General features: G+C 32.4%; 1 protein-coding gene across 1 annotated transcript; it reads left to right on the forward strand.

The window, feature by feature from the left end:
* Positions 1-3,210: 3,210 nt before the first annotated feature.
* Positions 3,211-16,359, forward strand: LOC140448585 (beta-1,3-glucan-binding protein-like). Its single transcript, XM_072541670.1, has 4 exons — positions 3,211-3,414; positions 3,938-4,080; positions 14,579-14,742; positions 15,718-16,359. Exons 1-4 carry the CDS (start codon positions 3,220-3,222, stop codon positions 16,329-16,331), a joined length of 1,116 nt encoding a protein of 371 aa, XP_072397771.1. The 5' UTR covers positions 3,211-3,219; the 3' UTR covers positions 16,332-16,359.
* The last annotated feature ends 3,842 nt before the right edge of the window (positions 16,360-20,201 follow it).

Raw genomic sequence — 20,201 nt, forward strand, 5'->3', positions numbered from 1 at the left:
ATTTGGGCTTTTTTTAGAACATCCATTATTTTTCGGTGTTGAACTGTGTCAAATACTTTTTGGTAGTCCACAAAGTAGATGTAGATAGTGCAAGTCATATCTCTGCATCTTTGGAATAATACCTGTAGACTAAACAGTGCATCTCTCTTGCCTACGCCTTTTATGAATCCAAACTGTGTGACTTGTATTCTCTCTTCGCATAGCTTGTAATCTTTTAATAGCCAAATCTTTTGGAATATTGCCTGTGTCATAGATATTATTGAAGATTTTACATAGTATTCTTAAAGATTTATCATAGACATCTCAGAAGACATAAAAAAATACAATGAAAGATTGGTAGGAAAAGCAATCGAAAACAGTTAGTAGAACATAGAGTTCAAGAATGCTTTCGATTCTATATATCCCAAGGCAGTAATAAAAGCTTTGACAGCCAAAGCATTGACAACGCGTACATAGAGACTTTAGCAAATATATACAGATAAGCAAAAACTAAGGTAAAAATTTATGAAAACACTCCAGAATTTCCCACTATCAGAGGCGTCCGACAAGGAGAAGCAATATCATCAAGCTCTTCACTGTAACTCGAGAAAATATATTCAACAAAATTAACTAGCAGAACAAAGGCGATTCAATTGATGGAGAATACCTCAGCCATCAAGATTTGCAGATGGCATCGTTCTAATTGTTAATAATCCTGCAGAAGTACAAGAATTTATAAGCGATCTAAATGCAGCTAGCAATGAAGTTGCAGGCCTAAAAATGAACTAAACAAAAACAAAAACCATGTACAACGAGCTAGTGGATGTCCAGGATGTAATAATAAACAACACTGCACTTGAGACAGTAGACGAGTATGTATACCTGGGACAAGTAACATAAATCTGCACGACATCCACTTCATGCATTTGTAACATACTTAGAGCAATGCTCTGTCTAAAATCTGTAATTGATATTTTGGCCATTTTATATATTATAAAAGCGTTTACTACTGCCGAGCCAAGTAATATTTCAAATGCAAGTTTTCTATACCACTTGATCCCTTTACGCAAAGGGGAAGAATATGATTTCAACTGATCGGATAGATCTATGAATGTTAGTGGTTGTGTCAGTATGAATAGTGCTGAGACAAAGAATATCACGTTTATCCTGCCATTTTAAAACAACTACCACTGTATTACTTTCTGTTGCGTAAATTTCTCCTTTATTTAATTTTTGGGTCTCCACATCCTTTGAATTGTTTTTTCTACTTTTCCTTAAAGTACCGACAAGATGCGTTTTACCCTTTTGTAGTTCATGCGCTAATGCGACACTAGTATAGTAATTATCTATATATAAAATGCATCCGTGATCTAAAAGTGGCAACATAAGTGATAAAACAGTCGAAACTGTAGCAGGTTTATCTGAATTTTTATCTTGTCCACAGTATATTTTGATATCGTATATATAGCCGTCTTTACAACAGAATTTATACAGTTTTATTCCGTATTTGAACCTCTTGTTTATGATATATTGTCTGAATGACAATCTCCTTCTGAAGGGTACCAGTGTTTTACCTGTGCAGACAGATTTCTCCGGAATATAGACCTCTTTGAATTTATTGGTCAAGTTTTCTAATAAAGGGCTTAGTTTTCCCAAACGGGTATTTTTATCAACCGTTTTATTATCGTTCAAATGTAGTATTCTGAGAATTAATTCGAATCGGTTTCTTGACATTTTACACGATACATGATTGCTATATAATGGATTCTTAGATCAGTAATCCGTCATTTTTGAAAACCTTACTAGACCCATATGCATTACAATTCCAAAGAATGTGGTAATTGCGTCCCTGTTAGTATCTTTCAATCTGTGTAATCGCGAGAAAACTGCCATAGGTTTGTTTTTGGTTTGTTAAGCATATCTCTTGGTCTCTACTACAATCAAATCCAGAAGTTCATCACTGAGATATATCTTGAAAAAATCATATGGTGCATTTGTAATAAAACTCTCAGCTATCTGTGTTGTAATACCGACATGATCTACATCAAAATTGAAATTTTTTAAATGGAAACCATTCGGAGGATACCAGTGTAGTTCATCTTGTAAAAGCTCTTCATCATTTTTATTTTCAATTTGCATGGGAAAATTGCTGTATTAGTTTTTTTGTTCTCGGATTTATTTCTTCTAAAAAATCATCAGAATCACTACTTGAAGATATATTGGAGTGTAATACATTAGACCTTGCAGTGTTTATAGCTGTTTCGCAGTTAGTAGTGGAAACTGAAGGTATTGAGGTGTTAGGCGGAAGCTCATCAATAGAAATCTTTGCTTTTATAGGGAACCTAAAAGTGATTATGTTTTAGTTCAAAAAATCCTGAAGGTTGAACTATAGTTGTAGAAACATTGAAACGTTTTGTTTAGATTTAAAAATGGTTAACTAGAACTGAACTACATACAAATATTTAATCCTTAAGCCGTAAACAACACAACAAAAAGGAAAATAAGTTAATAAGTTTTTTGGTGATATATTTCACATAATAATTACCTTTTTAATTTTTTCTTCCTTGCTTCTAAAAATCAATCCACTTTCATCAGACTCAATATCTGATGATGAATTACTGGGCAAGTAATCATCTGAAGTATTATCTATGAAGTCTAAAGTCTCTTGTTTTTCGTCTGATAATAACTCATTCCATAATCTCAAAAGTCTCGCTTGTTCCTTTTCGTAACTTTTTTCCATTTTATTACGACACAAAACACAATACAATTTTCTATAATTCACAATCAACCTTATTTCGCGCCGTAATTTCAACAAATGGATTGTAGACTAAATAAAACAACTGCAATTTTAGCACACACAGACTTATTAGAACTCGAAAAAAATTACCACCGATATTCGGGTTTCGCGGCGCTCGGTCGTCAGAGGATCTGAAACCCATAAGTAGGGTGTCATTTTCAAAATACATTTTTAGAGAACTTTTTTAACCTAGCGCTTTATAACAACCAGCATATCATATCCGAGGTAAAACCAAATGATTTACTAGAAAAACTAAGTTGGGCCTGGGGGTGGGATATTTTTCGCTTCATTTGGGCGATTAACGTACTAGGTAACTTATTGATTCCCTGGTTACCCCTACAGAACTCAACTCCCCCATCAACTAATTTATCGGTGTAGTCGTTTGTATTAAAGCGTTGGCTTATATAGAATTTTAGCATAATATACGAAAAACAACAGAAAACATGATTATAATACTGCTCGTTTTTTCAGTGATATTATTCGACAATGTCAATTCCGAATGTAAAAAAAGTGCAACAACTGCAAGTGGTTCACATGCACCCAAAAATATCTGTTCTGGTCACCTAATCTTCGAAGACAATTTTAATTCTTTCGACTTATCGAAATGGGATCATGAGCAAACCTTAGATGGTGGTGGAGTGAGTATTAATTATAATATAATATCCATATCTGCTTTCTACAATTCAGTAAAAATGTCTATTTAAATTTTGGAATATGCAAATTTACTTCATTTGAGGATTTAAATTTTATATTTATTTAAAAATCCCTCATGTGTTCTTAATTATCTATTTGTTAATATATTAAAAACCTACCTACACCATTATAAAGAATAAAGCAATTTATGAGTAAATATAGGTACGTCTAATACTATTATTATTTCCGGTTTTGTTCAAATTCCCTTTAACTAACTATAGCTGTCTTATATTTTAAAACCTTTAATTTAAATGCACATACATAATCGTTCCTCTTCTACTGATGGGTGTCGAGGGAGGTACATCTAGGATGGTCGATGGATGAGATAAGAGGCCAAGGAAAGTCTTGGAATGAGATGAAGGCCTTAGCGCAAAATAGAACCCGATGGCGCGTTTTCGCCAAATATATTAATATTTTCTTTTGTTGGATAGCCTATTTTTCATTTTTTACCATCCTTTTTGCTTTAAGAACAATGAATTCGAATGGTATACGGATGATAAACGTAACAGCTATGCTAAAAACGGAAAATTACATATTAAACCGACTTTTGTAGCCGATGAACATGGAGGAGATGGATTCTTATATTCTGGTACTATTGATTTAGGAAAGAAGTAAGTACTTTTGTAATTTTTTTTATTAAATAATGGCTTTGTATAACTTGATCCATTCAGCCACGATAATGTATTTGACTACTTTAAATTGTTAATTTAACCTATTGCATTTGTAAACAAAATAGTAGTTCGCCTAAAGGTAAATTAAAAATATATTGTAAACATCAGTATCACAAGCATCAGCAGAGTAACAAGAAATCATACTTTCATTCCTTACATTCAGAGCTCTAATCAACTTCTTCTTCTTCTTCTTTTTATATGGAAATGACTCGGTCTGTTTTTTAATGTGCCTCCAGTAAGTTGTCGTTCCATCGTTTTCGTGGTCTTCCTACTGATCGTCTTCCTATTGGGGAACCGTCTCTTGCCGTCTTTACTACTCTATTTGTTGTCATTCGGCATATATGATCGTTCCATTCTACTATCTTATTTCTTACCCAGTTCTTGATGTTCTCCACCTTACATCTACGTCGTATATCTGTACTTCTAGCTCTGTCCCATAGTGTCTTGCCATCAATTTTTTTTAAGTCTTTTCGGACGTTTTTCACATTTGGTCCCAGTGAAGCTAGCTGCAAATTAGCTGTCAATCAAGTTTCACAGAACGAAATATTGCGTTGACAGTGTTGCCATGTCCTTATAATGTATATGTTATATGCTTTAAATACAAAGAGATAAACCTTTTAAAATGTACAATTTTATTATATTATTTTATGGACTAGCAGACCAACTCTACTAAAAAATATTTTAATTATCTAATATGGTTTTTGAGTAAAGTGGTGGACAAGAAAAGGGCTTAGCGTTTTAGTATATAAGATTCTGCAATTTTATACCTTATATAAAATATTAATGAATTAATATTTGTTTTGTTTGATATTAATTGCAATTAATTATTAGAAAATTTTTTTGGAAATTGCCTTTGATAGGTTAGCGGATAGATTTGGCAACAGAGTCAAAACCCTCAAATCACCAGTTGCCAGATTACAACAGATGTCTTTTTAACTTTATTATTTATACTGCCATTTTACTATTTACTTTTAAAAACTGTTTTAATACTAGTTACTTTTTCTTTTTTTGGTAATAATTGTTAAGTATAAGTTTTTAAATATCTTATTGCTTTTGATTGCGTATGTTTCAATTGTAATGTAAATTTCAACACTACCAAACACCAATATTTCATTCTGTCAAACGCATTTGAGGCTATCTTCACTGGGACTAAATGTGCTAAACGTCCATGTTTTCATATTTACTGTTTCTAACGTCCTTTTTGTCCTCTGTGTGTCAGATCTTGTTTCTGCTGCGTATGTCATTATTGGTCTGATGACTGTTTTGTAAATTCTGCCTTTCATTTCTTTCCCGATATTTTTATTTCTCTATATTGTTTCATTCAGGCAGCCTGCAGCACTGTTTGCTCTATTTACTTGATCTTCCACTTCAGTTTTGAGTGTAACGGGATTTAATTAAGCATCAGATTCAAGTAATCTTTTTAATACCGTGACACACATTTGCAAAATATATTATTTGTTTACGACACTGAAAATATCGTTGTAACGAGGACACACTCTGACCTAGTGAAATTTGCAATGTAGTCGAAAGATTATTAAATAACGTGTATCAATTAACAAATAACAAACGTATTATGATAACAAACTAACTTGTGTTAAATAGCTGGAAATCACGGGATTAGGATTATTATCAATATACATAGTTAAGAATGAAGAATCAAGAGAACGGTCTAAGTTAGTCAACGTCAACTGAGTACTATTTAGTATTGTACTTGATTCTAATAAACTAAACTATGAGTATCTAGTGTTTTAAATAAATCTACCATACAAGACGATAAGTGAAGATTATTTATTACATGGCGATCCTACCTTTCGAATAAGGAGTTTTCTGATTCGCAGAAACAAATCAAAAATGCCAACCACATACTGGAAATTTAAATGGAAATTTACATAATAGATAATATATGGAACCCACTGTGGAAAATGCATCAGCAGGTAAGGAAATTCCCGCCAAATTCCGAATTAAACCCGCCAGGAGTCCCGCGACAGAATCCCAGCTCATGATAATGGATAATAAATGGATAAATGAATAAATGAATAAAACGACAAAACTTTATTGTGAAATGTCGAAGTTATTAATAGTGTATATGAACAGTGAAAACAGAACTATTACTTGGTACCAAGAATTAATGCAAGAATTAATGCAAGAATTAATGCAAGAATTAATGCAAGAATTAATGCAAGAATTAATGCAAGAATTAATGCAAGAATTAATGCAAGAATAAATGCAAGAATTAATACAAGAATTAATATAAGATTTTATTATTATAAATTTTTATTTATTATTTAAAATGTAAAGGTTATTGTAAATATTATGTGCACATAATAGGGGGTAAGATATAATATGTAATCAACCACATAATAGGTGGTAATATAAGGTAATATAATCTAAATGATTTAACGTAAGGTAAGAAAAAACGTACGTAAAATTTAAATGGAAATACTGGAAATTTAAATGGAAATTTACATAATAGATGATATATGGAACCCACTGTGGAAAATGCATCAGCAGGTAAGGAAATTCCCGCCAAATTCCGAATTAAACCCGCCAGGAGTCCCGCGACAGAATCCCAGCTCATGATAATGGATAATAAATGGATAAATGAATAAATGAACAAAAAAAAATTTTTTTGGAAATTGCCTTTGATAGGTTAGCGGATAGATTTGGCAACAGAGTCAAAACCCTCAAATCACCAGTTGCCAGATTACAACAGATGTCTTTTTAACTTTATTATTTATACTGCCATTTTACTATTTACTTTTAAAAACTGTTTTAATACTAGTTACTTTTTCTTTTTTTGGTAATAATTGTTAAGTATAAGTTTTTAAATATCTTATTGTAATTTCAATTGTAATGTAAATTTCAACACTACCAAACACCAATATTTCATTCTGTCAAACGCATTTGAGGCTATCTTCACTGGGACTAAATGTGCTAAACGTCCATGTTTTCATATTTACTGTTTCTAACGTCCTTTTTGTCCTCTGTGTGTCAGATCTTGTTTCTGCTGCGTATGTCATTATTGGTCTGATGACTGTTTTGTAAATTCTGCCTTTCATTTCTTTCCCGATATTTTTATTTCTCTATATTGTTTCATTCAGGCAGCCTGCAGCACTGTTTGCTCTATTTACTTGATCTTCCACTTCAGTTTTGAGCTCTCCGTAGCTAGATAATATGATGTTTAGATATTTAAACTCCATCACTTGTTCTATTATCTGACCTTCCAGCTCCAATTTACATCTTAGTAAATTTGCTGTTGTAACCATGTATTCTGTCTCTTTTGGAGAAATTAACATGTTAAATTTTCTGACGGTTATATTAAATTGGTGCAGCATACGTTGTAAATCGTCTTCACTTTGAGAGAGTAATATTGCGTCATCTGCATAGCAGATAATTTTAAGTTGTTTTTCTCCCATTTGGTATCCTTTTTTAGTTCTTACTTTTTTTAATATTTTATCCATAATCAGTTTGAACAATAGAGGACTCAGGGAATCTCCCTGTCTTATCCCATTGCCAGCTTCAATAGGGTAGGTTAGTTCTTCTTTCACTTTTACTTTTATTGTGTTGTTTTGGTAGATATTTTCGATCGTTTTGATTATTTCTAGAGGTATCTCTCTTGCGTACAATGGTGGATAACGTCCTTTAATTTGACCCGGTCAAATGCCTTCTTAAGGTCCACGAAACATAGATATGCCGGTTTTTTGTATTCTAATGATTTCTCTGGCACTTGGCTCATTAAAAATATAGCGTCGGTGTATGATCTCCCCGACCTAAAACCTTGTTGTTTCTCTGCTAGTGTTATAATTTCATTCAGTTTATTTGTTATAACTCTGGTTGTTAATTTTAGTGTTATATTTAATAAATAAATTCCTCTGTAATTTTCTGGGTCTGATTTGTCTACCTTTTTGAAGAGAGGTATTAAGATGCCTAACCAACTTAAATTGAATATTTAGTACCAACAAAGGATAAAATAAGATAGGGATACTTTTCATGCTAAGGTGCCTTTCATAGCGACTTTATTACAACACAAGACAGGTAATGGCTAGGAGGTAAATATATAACATAAGGATAGACAGAGGGAACAAAGCTAGATTTATACATTCACATTATACAATCCACCTAAATTTTTCTTTTAGTCCTTTTTAAATATCCCCAAAAAATTTAGTTAAGCCTAATATTACGACAAGAATTATATAAAATGGAAGATTAACTATGAGGAAGAGGTATTTGTTCTTTTATCAGATTTTTCAATAGATACTCAATAGCAGCATCATTATATATACACACGAACCTCCAATGATTGATATCTTCAGTGTTACTGTTACAGTCGCAGATTTCTGTTTTACTTAAATTAAATCTATGAAGATAGGCTTTCACAGTAGCATGATTAACAAGATCTAACAAACATTGAATATACTCTTCTATTGGGATGACTTCTTGCAGAAAAAGGCGCAGTAGGTAAAACAGTGTGAATTTTTGTATAAAGGTTGTTACTTCTGTTATAGAAAGCATTCCATTCATTTCCCAGTTTTCTTTTAATTCTTGTTTATGCAGCGAGACTTAATCACTTTTATTGAGCCAACTAATTTCTAATTTTTTGAAGCTGCTTCTTTAGCAAAATAATCCGCTTTGGTGTTACCCGAGATACCAACATGTCCCTTTACCCAAATAAAAAAAGACTGAATTATTTCTTTTAAGTAACTAGTTGATTTTCTAAAATTTGGACGATAATTGGACAGGATTACTATTTGTTGATCAGACATTTTCTTCTCAATAGTCCATTCCAGAGTTTGATATATTGCAAAAAGTTCTCCGAAATAAATGAAACATTGTTGGTTTAATTTAAACATAATATGTTCTTGATTGTTTTGGATATATACCGCACAAACAACTCATTAGTCGGAAAAAATTAGTTTCAGCTGCGGTTTCTAAATAGGAAGAAACAAATGCTATAGCTAAAGTTGGAGTTTTGGTATGTCACCATTTGGCAACTGAGTTAGATACAGATATGTCGGATATTTTTTGCAATAGGTAGGTTTGAATATTACCTTGACATTTAAGGATAAACTTTTCAGCTAAAAAATACGTCTTAAATGTAAGGGAGGTTCCATACATTCGGGTAATATATTTTCAGTAGGTGTAGATTTAAGGCTGTTTTAGCAGTTCAAGCACACTGCGATTTGAAATGGGCGTATCACTTACTTTTCTACACTGCTTACGCCAGACCATCTTTACTCAGTGCCGCCGGCCGACGGGTAGTTTAATGACAACAAATACATTATTCTCAATTCAAATTAGTTTTAACACGAACTAACCGACCGTACGTTCATGAGATTTGACGTCACGAAGGCGATAACGATGAAACTAAGCGCCAATGATGAGTAACACGTTTCACTATGAGATTTTAGTATTTTTTAGCAATTTTCTTCAAAGTTGGAACACGCTTTTCTCGATTAGTACTGGACACAGAAAGGTGAAACAAAAATCAACGATTACAGAAAAAAAACTCTTTCAAGTGATGGGCGTAAAAAGTTTGGTTATAATAGAACATTAAACAGTATAATCCAATTTTTCAACAGAAGTTTCAAAAAAAATAAAAAAAAGTAAAACCATCATTTTAAAGGCAACATAATTTCGAATATCGTGTCCAAATTTCGAGACATTTTGTCGGTAAATAACAGAGAAAACACTGTCCCTAGGTTTTGGTGCACCGTAAAACAGCCTTAAGTGCAATTAAAATTAAACGCAGAGCTTTGTACTTGATTCGGTTTAATTTTTTACGTCTAATATTTATCGCAGACCCATATAAAAAGCAACCATAGTCAAGAATTAGCCTGTCATATGCCCTATAAAACATTAGATTAACCTTAGGATCAGCGCCCCATTGGTGACGGTTAACTACCTTTAAAACATTTATTCTTTTTTCGCATTTAATTAAACAGTTTATTATTGCACCTAATGAATACTTGTCTATTAAAAAATAGATTAACCAATACCTGTGCACATCTATCTGGGACTTTTATATGTGTTATTTTCTCGAAAAGTAAGTTTAAAATAACGTTATGATATGCACCCGAAATATTTAGAAATAGTGCTGCAAATAATTATTATTTGAGTAGGACAATTGGATACCAATAGTTAATTGTGACAGACACTCGATGGTTTCTTTATTTCTCCGAAAGCCTAACTGACCTACCGGGAATATGCCTTTTTTTTCACACCACCATTCCAATCTAGTTTTCAGGATCTGTTCAAGTTTTTTAGTGGACATGACATCAGAGAAATAGATCTTAAAGAAGTACGATCATTTATTTTAGGTATAGAAATGACCAGACACTGCTTAATAGAATCACAATTATCTTCTTTTAGTAAAATGTTTTTAAATATTTTGCATAGATAATCTATAGCAATTTCGGAAAGATTTGTAACATGAAGTAGTTTATACCGTCCATACCTGGAGATGTATTTTTTGAAATTTTAATGTTTGCTGTAAGTTCCCTCGGAGTGGTAGGAGTTAGTAAAAAGTAGTCATCGATATGACTACTTTTATTGGTAGACATTATCTGGTATATTTATTGGTAGATAAAAGAGTCGGGAGCAATTTTAGATAAAAGTTGTTTTACTGCTGATTCATCCTTTTCCAAATGTCTGATGAAGAAGTTTGCCTATTAAGAGAAGAGCAACACTGTACCCAGCTAGATTTAGCTTTTAAGCGAAAAGTACCTTTACACATAGCCTCGTTTCTTTTATAGTCATTAAAATTTAAAACAGTAAGATTAGATTTAAACGTTTTAAAATAATTTTTCCTTAAAATTGAAACAACTAGGCACTCTTCCTAAGGAGGATCTTTTACAGGTTTAGTTGACAGTTTAATTGGTGTGCAAGATTTGTTCGCTGTATTTGCAATAGATTCTAATAAGAATAAAATCATCTCGTTAGTATTATTAATAACTGGCTTCAATTTGAACGCTTTTTTTAAGGTAAGCCTGAATTGCTCCCAGTTAGCATTAGACATCGAACACTTCACTATAGATGTAAACCTCGTATTTTCTGCTTAATATTATTGATAGCTATTCGAATAGGAAAGTGATAGGATCCATATGTATCTTGTATAACAGTCCAGTCAAAAGTTGATCGTAAATTGGAAGTTATAATGGTGAGATTTACAACACATTTGGATAATATGGAGGAGTAGCCCTAGTAGCCACTATTTACGATAATTAAGTGAGAAAAAGAATCCAAGGCTTCCACTAATATGTTGCCCTCTGAAGAACACGCATTTGCTCCCCATAATCCGTGGGGCGCATTAAAATCCCCAGACATAATACCGTTAATTTGTGAAAAAAGGTTGACATAATCTTGAACTGATACTTTTGCTTTTACTGGTCGGTATAAACTCAAAATCTTATACTTTTTCTTGTCAATACTATGTTTACGCCACAAACTTCAAACGAACAAACAAAAAACAAACACAAAGTTTTGATTAAAATTATTAACAAATGAAATAAATTTGTAATTGATACTATTTGATATAAGTGTAGCTACTCCGCCATACCCGTTAGCTCTACTTTTACTTTCTATATTAAAATTACTAAAACAAACATTAATCTGCACTACCAACAGATGCTATTTTGGGTTCAATGTTCTCCTTAAATCCACAATTATATCGAGAAATACAATAATAAAACTTTACAAAACAAGAATACTCCCAGTCCTAACATATAGTTTAGAGACCTGGACTCTCACAAAAAATAATAAAAACATGTTGGGATATTTCGAAAGAAAAGTACTAAGACGAATCTATGAAGCAGTGAATGACAATGGAGTGTGGAGAAAACGATACAACTTCGAACTTTGTAGAATATACCAGGAACCTGATATTGTAAAACATATTAGATAGGACGACTGAGGTGGATAGGACATGTAATGCGGATAGCACAAAATGACCCAGCTAGAAAAACGCTCCTTGATAGACTCATTGGTCAGAGAAGAAGGGGAAGACCCATAACAAGGTTCCTTGATAACATCGACGAAGAGAAGAAGAAATTCTCGATTTGAAATTGGAGAGAAATTCTTGAGGAGGCTAGGACCCACGCAGGGTTGTAAAGCCAGAATGATGATAAAACATTATCTGAGGGTTTGGATCAAGTTTAAGATAAAACTGCTATATCAAAATGTTCTTCAAAAAGTAATGGGTGTAAAGAATATTTGTTAGCGTTAAGTGATCGAATATTCCACTGAATAATTGTAATATCTTTGATAGCCATATATTTTAAGTAAAAATTTTATTAACAACTTCTTTAACTTTGTTCTCAAATTCAATTTCATTGAATTTATAAGATTGGAAGCCATATTTGGAGGAGTATTAACAAAGTCTTGAAAGCTTTGTTCAATAAAAATTTTAAGAGCAACACTAAGCTGAGTGATAAATTTACTAAATTCATCTACTGGTTCAGGTTGTCCAAATTGGAATACAGGACCAGCACAGAAACTAGTCTGGAACGCTCTACTAATAGGAGGGAAACTAATAGTAGTGTCGCTGAGCATGACGTCATTAAGTGACTTGTTAATGGCGCCAATTTGAAACAAACGATAACATGAAGACTGAAAGCATTGTGGTAACCATGCGATATTTTTATTATAAAAAAAGAAAAGTACGTTCTAAGCATACCGTAATTTTATTAAATTGCAATACTCATTATTGAAATAACCAAGTAGTTGGCTATTAAAATTCAAAAAATTTGGGAGAGTAGTTTTAGAATGACTTTGCTTTGCTTATGTTAGTTATTTGCCATAGACGGTATTTCAAGAAATCTGAGCTGCGTTGAATGTGTGAAGGCAATTACTGTATACAACAAAGTAGAACACGTGTTAAAATACTTTGTTCGCACAAGAAGAGCTGTCGTAAATTTGGATTTTGCAATATAATATTTGTAAGATATATTTAACTTGATAATCTGTCGAATCTACCCCTATGTATTAATATTATATTTATCGCAGTCAAAAGCGTGTAGATTCTATAATTGTTAAAATAACAGTTCAATTTATTTAATAGCAGTGATGAAATTTATTATTAACATATTGTTGATAATCATATAACAAAAATATTCACAACGATGATATTCTAAATCCAACTAAACTTTATGGTAGAGTGGTCATCGTACTGGCTCTTTGGCACAAAATCACAAAGTGAGAACAGAATACTACTTCGCTAAACATGGCGTATTAAATGGCTGGAAATAATATTCTAGAAAATTAATGATGGAGGCAAATGTGGAACGAAACGAAAATATATAGTTTTTGAGAAACACCTGACATAATCAAAATTGAAGTAGAAGCAGCAATTAAAAGAAAAACAAGCCATAAAAACGATGGTTTAGATAATATATCTATTGAAATGATTTCAGTGTATTTTGACAATAATAAAAGGTGTAGAGAAGTATACAGACAAGCAGAATGTACAAGTAACTACCGATTATACAAGGGAAATTCATATGAACGGGAAATCGCAAAAAAAAAAACAAAAAATAGGTTGTTTCCTTTCTTTACGAGCAGCTTGTACTAGATGTACAGTGTTTTATGAATTATGCCGGCGAGGTCTAATAATTTTTTTAAGCATATCCCACAACAGCTAGAGAGGCAAGCCACTATAGAATAGTGATATCTTCTGATTCAAGGAAGTCTTTAGTGACTCTGCTGGTCTGTGGAGGTGCATTATCATGCATGAAAATTAAATTTTTTCCACTGCTCTTTTTCAGAGTCTAACTACAGGTTCTAGAACGAAATCAACATACCTGGGAGCTATTAAAGGTGGATAAATGAATATTAAAGGAGTTTTTTCACCGACCATATTACTTTCCCAGAACATAACACTTACTTTTTTATATCAATTTCCAATGTTCCAGTTTTGGTATTGAAGACACCAATTTAGGCAATCAAACTTGTGCTGCTGGTTTAACTTGGGAACCGGTAACTGTCTACTGCTGTATAGTCTTTGGACACGAACTCTTCTTCTTATCTTTTTATTTAAAACACTTACACCTGTACCTTCCTAAAGCTGCTTTTAGAGTTGCGGCTGAGAAAGTGTTGGGTCTCTTCTAGCTACTTGGGCAATAAAACGATCGTGGCAAGCCGCTGTTACTTTTTGGAGACTTTATCTTTGTCTATTCTTAAGCGTTCCTAACTCGTGATGCCTAGCATAGGTTTTTAACACAACGACCTGTGTTGCACATACCACTGCAGCTATGTCCCTCTGAGACATTCCTTGCTCCACAAGATCAATAATCTTTCTCCTTTGTACATTGGTTAACCCCACATTGTTTTATTAATTTGTTTATTTTTAATCAAAAACCTTTATATAAGTTTGGTTGTGTGTATGTGTATGTATACATATTTATATATAAATATGCTTACGAATTTAAAATGTTTTATATTTTAGGTGTACAGATAAGGACAATGAAGCTTGCAAAAGAACAGGTTCAGCTAATGCCATAGTCAATCCCGTAAAAAGTGCTCGTATTCGAACTTTAAACTCTTTTTCGTTTAAATACGGTAAAGTTGAAGTTAGAGCTAAAGTTCCTTCTGGGGACTGGTTATGGCCAGGTATGTATAAAAAGAACAAAAACTCTTAAGTGCGATTTTGTATATTATTGTATGGTCAATATCCAGAGGCCCGGTGAAGTTCCTACTAGATCAGCACTCTAGAAGAACTCGACTCTCTCTTGTCGGCCCAATGTTCATTTGGCGGGATAGGGTAAGGATATCTTTATTGCGAAAGGAGTGAACCTTTTTGCACCCGTTTAGGATCCGTTGATCCTCTTCAGGCTTGAGTTTGAATGTATTTGAGTAGAACAGAAGCAATAGCAGAACAAAAGCAAACAGTCCTAGAAACCACTGGGGCATTAGCATTGTTTTCTGGTGGAGCGTCTTGGAGGTTGTCGAGATAGAGTCACTATTCGAACCAGAGGTGAAATGCTTGTCTGAATTTAGATGTTCTTTCCAGAGTGAATGTGTGTGTTTTTTGAGCTAGATGCGACAGAGCTGGGTCTCTAATGACTATTGTTCCTGTGTCATTTTCGAGCTTGTACTCAGCCCCAAAACCAGTATATTGAACTGTAATTTTGTGGTCGAGAGTGCTCGAAAATGGAGGCCCTCAGCTTTCGAGAGTCAACTTGTCGCATTTTGCCCAATCTGAATTTGTGTGTGTGTTTAACCCAACAGTGATAGACTCTCTCTGGTGGCGTACGCTGTCTTATATCGTCGTAGGCCCTAGCCATCTTCTTAGCGCGCGTCGATGGAAGAGGAACTTTTGGTGGGAGTAAGTATGTACGAAGCGGTTACGGGACGGAGACTCTTCACATCATTACAAGTTCTAGATTTTATTATATTTTTATTTAATTCAATGAAAAAGGAGCTTTTAAAATTTAAACAAATTGTACTTAAATTGTGGTACATTATATTATCCCACATAAAATTTGAACAGAATTTCTGTAGTTGATTATTCAAGTCATAACGCCTTGATTTTTTTATCTTTAAAGAATTCGAAATTTATTTTTACCTTTTTGTTATATTTTTTAGGAATCTGGTTGTTACCAACTAAATGGGTATATGGAGGTTGGCCAAGATCTGGAGAAATAGATGTAATGGAGAGCAGAGGAAATCGAGAGCTTATAGCAAGAGGCAGTGGACAAAATCTTGGAAAAAATCTAGCAGCTAGTACTCTGCACTGGGGACCCGATGCAAAAAATAATAAATTTATGAAAACTCACTGGGAAAAGAACCTGGCAGGTGGGTTTGACAAAGCGTATCACAAATATCAATTAGAGTGGACTCCTAAGCATTTAAAATTGTCTTTCGATGATCAACAAATTGGATTCGTTACACCACCTGCTGGAGGCTTTTGGGAACTTGGCGAACTCCAGTCGTCCGGACAACAGAATCCGTGGAGTGGAAAAAAGATGGCTCCATTTGACGCGGAGTTTCATTTATTGATTAATTTGGCCGTTGGAGGAAACTTTTTTCCTGATGACGCTGATAATAAGTCGGGTAAAAAACCATGGACTAACACTCAACCTTATCGTGAGGGTATGACAAGTTTCTGGAAAGCTAATCAACAATGGAAACCTACTTGGCACTTAAACACAGATGATTCACATCTTAAAATTGACTACGTGAAAGTCTGGGCTTTGTAATTGTTTAATAATAAATAAATTCAGAGAGAAAAACTAATTTAGAAATGTATTATCTCCTATAATTGTTATTTCAAAAAAAAATGGTCAATTAATAACTCACGACCATATCTGTTATTTGCTGGTTACCCCAACTATTTTATTTATTTATACTTTTATTAAACTTTATTTCATCATGTGCAGTATGGCTAAAAGTTTTTTCTAGAGTTTCATTTACATAGGTATATCTTACTTTATTACTTTAGAAGTGATTTGGTTTAGTGGTCCGAGATTAATAACACATTATTGTCAAACCTTTCAGTGACTTGCTTTTTCAATAAAAAATTTATCTTTACTATCTTTAATTTAAATTATATATATATATATATATATATATATATATATATATATATATATATATATATGTATATATATATGTATATATATATATATATATATATATATATATATATATATAAATTAAGGAACACTCCAAGAGTGGTGGGTTTTTCGGTCAAAGAGGAGATATAAAAGACAAAGAAGGTGGTTACTTCATCTATTTATATCTATTTATTGAAGACGTTTTGCTTTCTACTCAGATAGCATCATCAGTTTATCTAAAAACAACAATATGAAAAACCAAATATCCATAGAAAAGTTATTACATGTGTGTTACCTTAAAAAGACATGTAGCAGTCAATCATATTAAATGTGTGAAAAAGCTTACGACAATGGACATTTTGAGATCAAGTTGTATAAACAATTAATTGAAACTAGGTACAGTTTACAAATTAACAAACTTAGCACAGCCGAAGAACATGTGATAATCATACATGTATATGATGACTATTGCTATGATTGCTATTTTGACGACACTCCGCCATTTTGCTTATGTGGTTATTCCATTCTTTTTTTCTTTTTTGTGTCCATTCATTTATACACTGTACGTTACATTTTCTTCTAATGTCCTCACTTGTCTTTCGATCTCTCAGCGTATTTCCTGTAGTTCTCTTCAATACTCTCATCTCTTCCGTTTTCAGTAGTCTTTGCGTTGTGGCTCTGTGGGGTCTTGTTTCTGAGGCATATGCCATTATTGGTCTTACCCTGGCTTTATAAATTCTTGATTTTATCTCAGTGTTAATGTGTCCCTTTCGCCATATAGTGTTATTCATCCTGCCAGTCTATTTGCTTTTTGTACTTGATCTCTCACTTCTTTGTCCAGGTCTCCATAGCTGGACAGTGTAATTCCTAGGTATTTCATTTCCATTACTTGTTTAATACTGATGCCATCAATTTCTATTTTACATCTGGTTGGTTCTTTGCTGACTACTATTGTAGTAGTTTTCTAAGATGAGATTGTCATATTAAATTCTTTTGCTCTTATATTAAATCTGTGGACCAGTATTTGCAGACTATCTTCATCTTGGGCTATTAATAGTGCGTCGTCTGCGTAACAGAGTATTTCGATTTCTTTGTTTCCCATTCTGTATCCTCTTCCTTTGTTAACGGTTTTGATTATTTCATACACGATCAAATTGAAGAGCATGGGGCTCAATGAATCCCCTTGTCTATTCTGCTGCCTATTTCTGTAGGTTCTGTAAGTTGTCCATTTGTAGATGTTTTCGATAGTTTTTATAGTATTTAGGGGAACTTCTCTATAATACAGAAGATAGATTACATATTTGAGTTTTACTCTGTCAAACGCTTTCTTTAGGTCAATCAGACACAGAAATGCTGGTGATCTCTTAGTAATTTGCTTTATAACGAATATTGCATCTGTACATGATATTCCACTACGAAAACCCTGTTAAACTTATCCTCTGATTTACTAGCACTTGTAAAATTTTAGTTGTAAGTTTTAGCGTAATATTTAACTCTGTAGTTTTCTGGCTCTTTTTTATCTCCTTTTTTGAATAGTAGAATTAGTTCGCTCGTTTCTCATTCTTCCGGTATTTTACTGTGTTTTATAATTTTATTGTAATAATTTAATTATTGTAATAATGTAATGTAGTGTAATATTGTAATAATGTAATAAAAATGTTGTTAATTATTCTGTTATTGCTGCTCCACAATATTTCAGTAACTCGTTTAGTATCCCGTCTTTACCTGATGTTTTTCTGTTCTTCAGGTTCTCAAGCATTTTCCGAACTTCCTGTACATTTATATTAAGTTCTTTATTTGTGGTAATTTCTGTTGTTTCCGGTTCTAGAGTCGTTTGTTCTTCCTCTGTATGTAGTTTTTTTAGGTAGTCAATCCACGTATCCTTTTCTATGTGTTTTAGTTCTATTAGTTCCTTTATCTCCCTTCTTTGACCTCTTATGAAACGCCATATTTCCTTTTGCAGGCCGGAAAAATCATGCTCCATTTCTTTCGAAAAGCATTTCCAGTGATGATTTTTTATTTTTCTTACAAGTGCATGTGTTTTGTTTCTAATTGTCTTGTAATTATGGTATGTCTCTTGTGTTTTGGTTGACGTATGTATTTCAGGTAAGCTTTTTCTTTTTTTTACATTTTTTCTTCACTTCTGTACAAAATCATGGATTTCTTCGCCTTGGGAACAATTTATTGAAGTTATACTTCTATACGCACGGTCGGCGTTGGAAATTTGCATGGGAGTGAATCTGTGAAACCATTACATATGTAAGATAAAGAGTAAGAGAGAGACAGAAGATATATTTTCTCTCTCTTCCTCTCTCGAGAATAAAAATGTTCCTTTTGTATATTTAATATTATATATATTATATATATATATATATATATATATATATATATATATATATATATATATATATATATATATATATATATATATATATATATATATTATTGTATATATATATATATATATATATATATATACAATATTATATATAATATAATATGTATTAATATTATTATTTATGTGATATGTTTTGTATTATTTAAAATTAAACGTTTATAATTATTTTAGGCTTTTGTATTTCAAAATAATCACTATTTTACCGAGAACTGTCAATTTTGAAATCCGTTAGTGTCATATCTAATTGGCAAATCCTTTACGTGTTTGGTTCATACGCTGGTGGTTGTGAGTTCGAATCCGAATTATGAATTTCCTTTTTTATTTTTGAAATATTTAAAAACCTCACGTTAATCTTATTAAATATATGTAATATACCCAAAAAAACATAAATGTTGCTTGGTTGCTTGTTGGTTTTTTATTTTTATCTTCGTAAAGTAAGTTATGTATAATGGCAGTTTTAAATACTTATGAATATTACATTTTAATTTATATTGTATTATTATATTGAATTATGTTGCAGTGTATTTATTGTATTGTAATTTTTATATTAATAACAAAATAAACAATTACTTTTACTGCAGAGTATGTGTAAATTTTTTTGCATTCAACTCCTTTTATACATGTATAAAAATAAAAATATATATTTTCATTAAAATATTGATATAATCCTTCATTTACTATACTCCTATTACAGGTCAAATGTTTATATACAGCAAACGATGCACCATATACCTATATAACTAATCCTTTTTCTCTTTCTGCTCTCTCTTACCTATAGCATTACATATGTAATGATTGTGCAGATTGACTTCTATATAAATTTTTAACGGCGGACGCGTGTATAGAAGTATAACTTCTACCGGCAGTCCCACTGGACTGCCACACCCGTCTTTTTTATTTATATTTCTTTCACCATGAACTTCCTTGGCCGAGGCTAAGATATTAGACTTAATTTTTGCCCAGACTCCATCACTTTCTGTGATATATGTATTTCTGCTTTTTCGGTTATTATTTTTTGGAATAGGTATCTTGTTGAATCATCCTGTAAACTTTTCGACTTATATCTTTGTGGTGTATTCTGGTGTTTTGTTATCACATATATCTGTTTTCATTAG

The sequence above is a fragment of the Diabrotica undecimpunctata genome, chromosome 8 (genome assembly GCF_040954645.1).
Source record: "Diabrotica undecimpunctata isolate CICGRU chromosome 8, icDiaUnde3, whole genome shotgun sequence".
NCBI classification, from domain to species: Eukaryota; Metazoa; Arthropoda; class Insecta; order Coleoptera; family Chrysomelidae; genus Diabrotica; species Diabrotica undecimpunctata.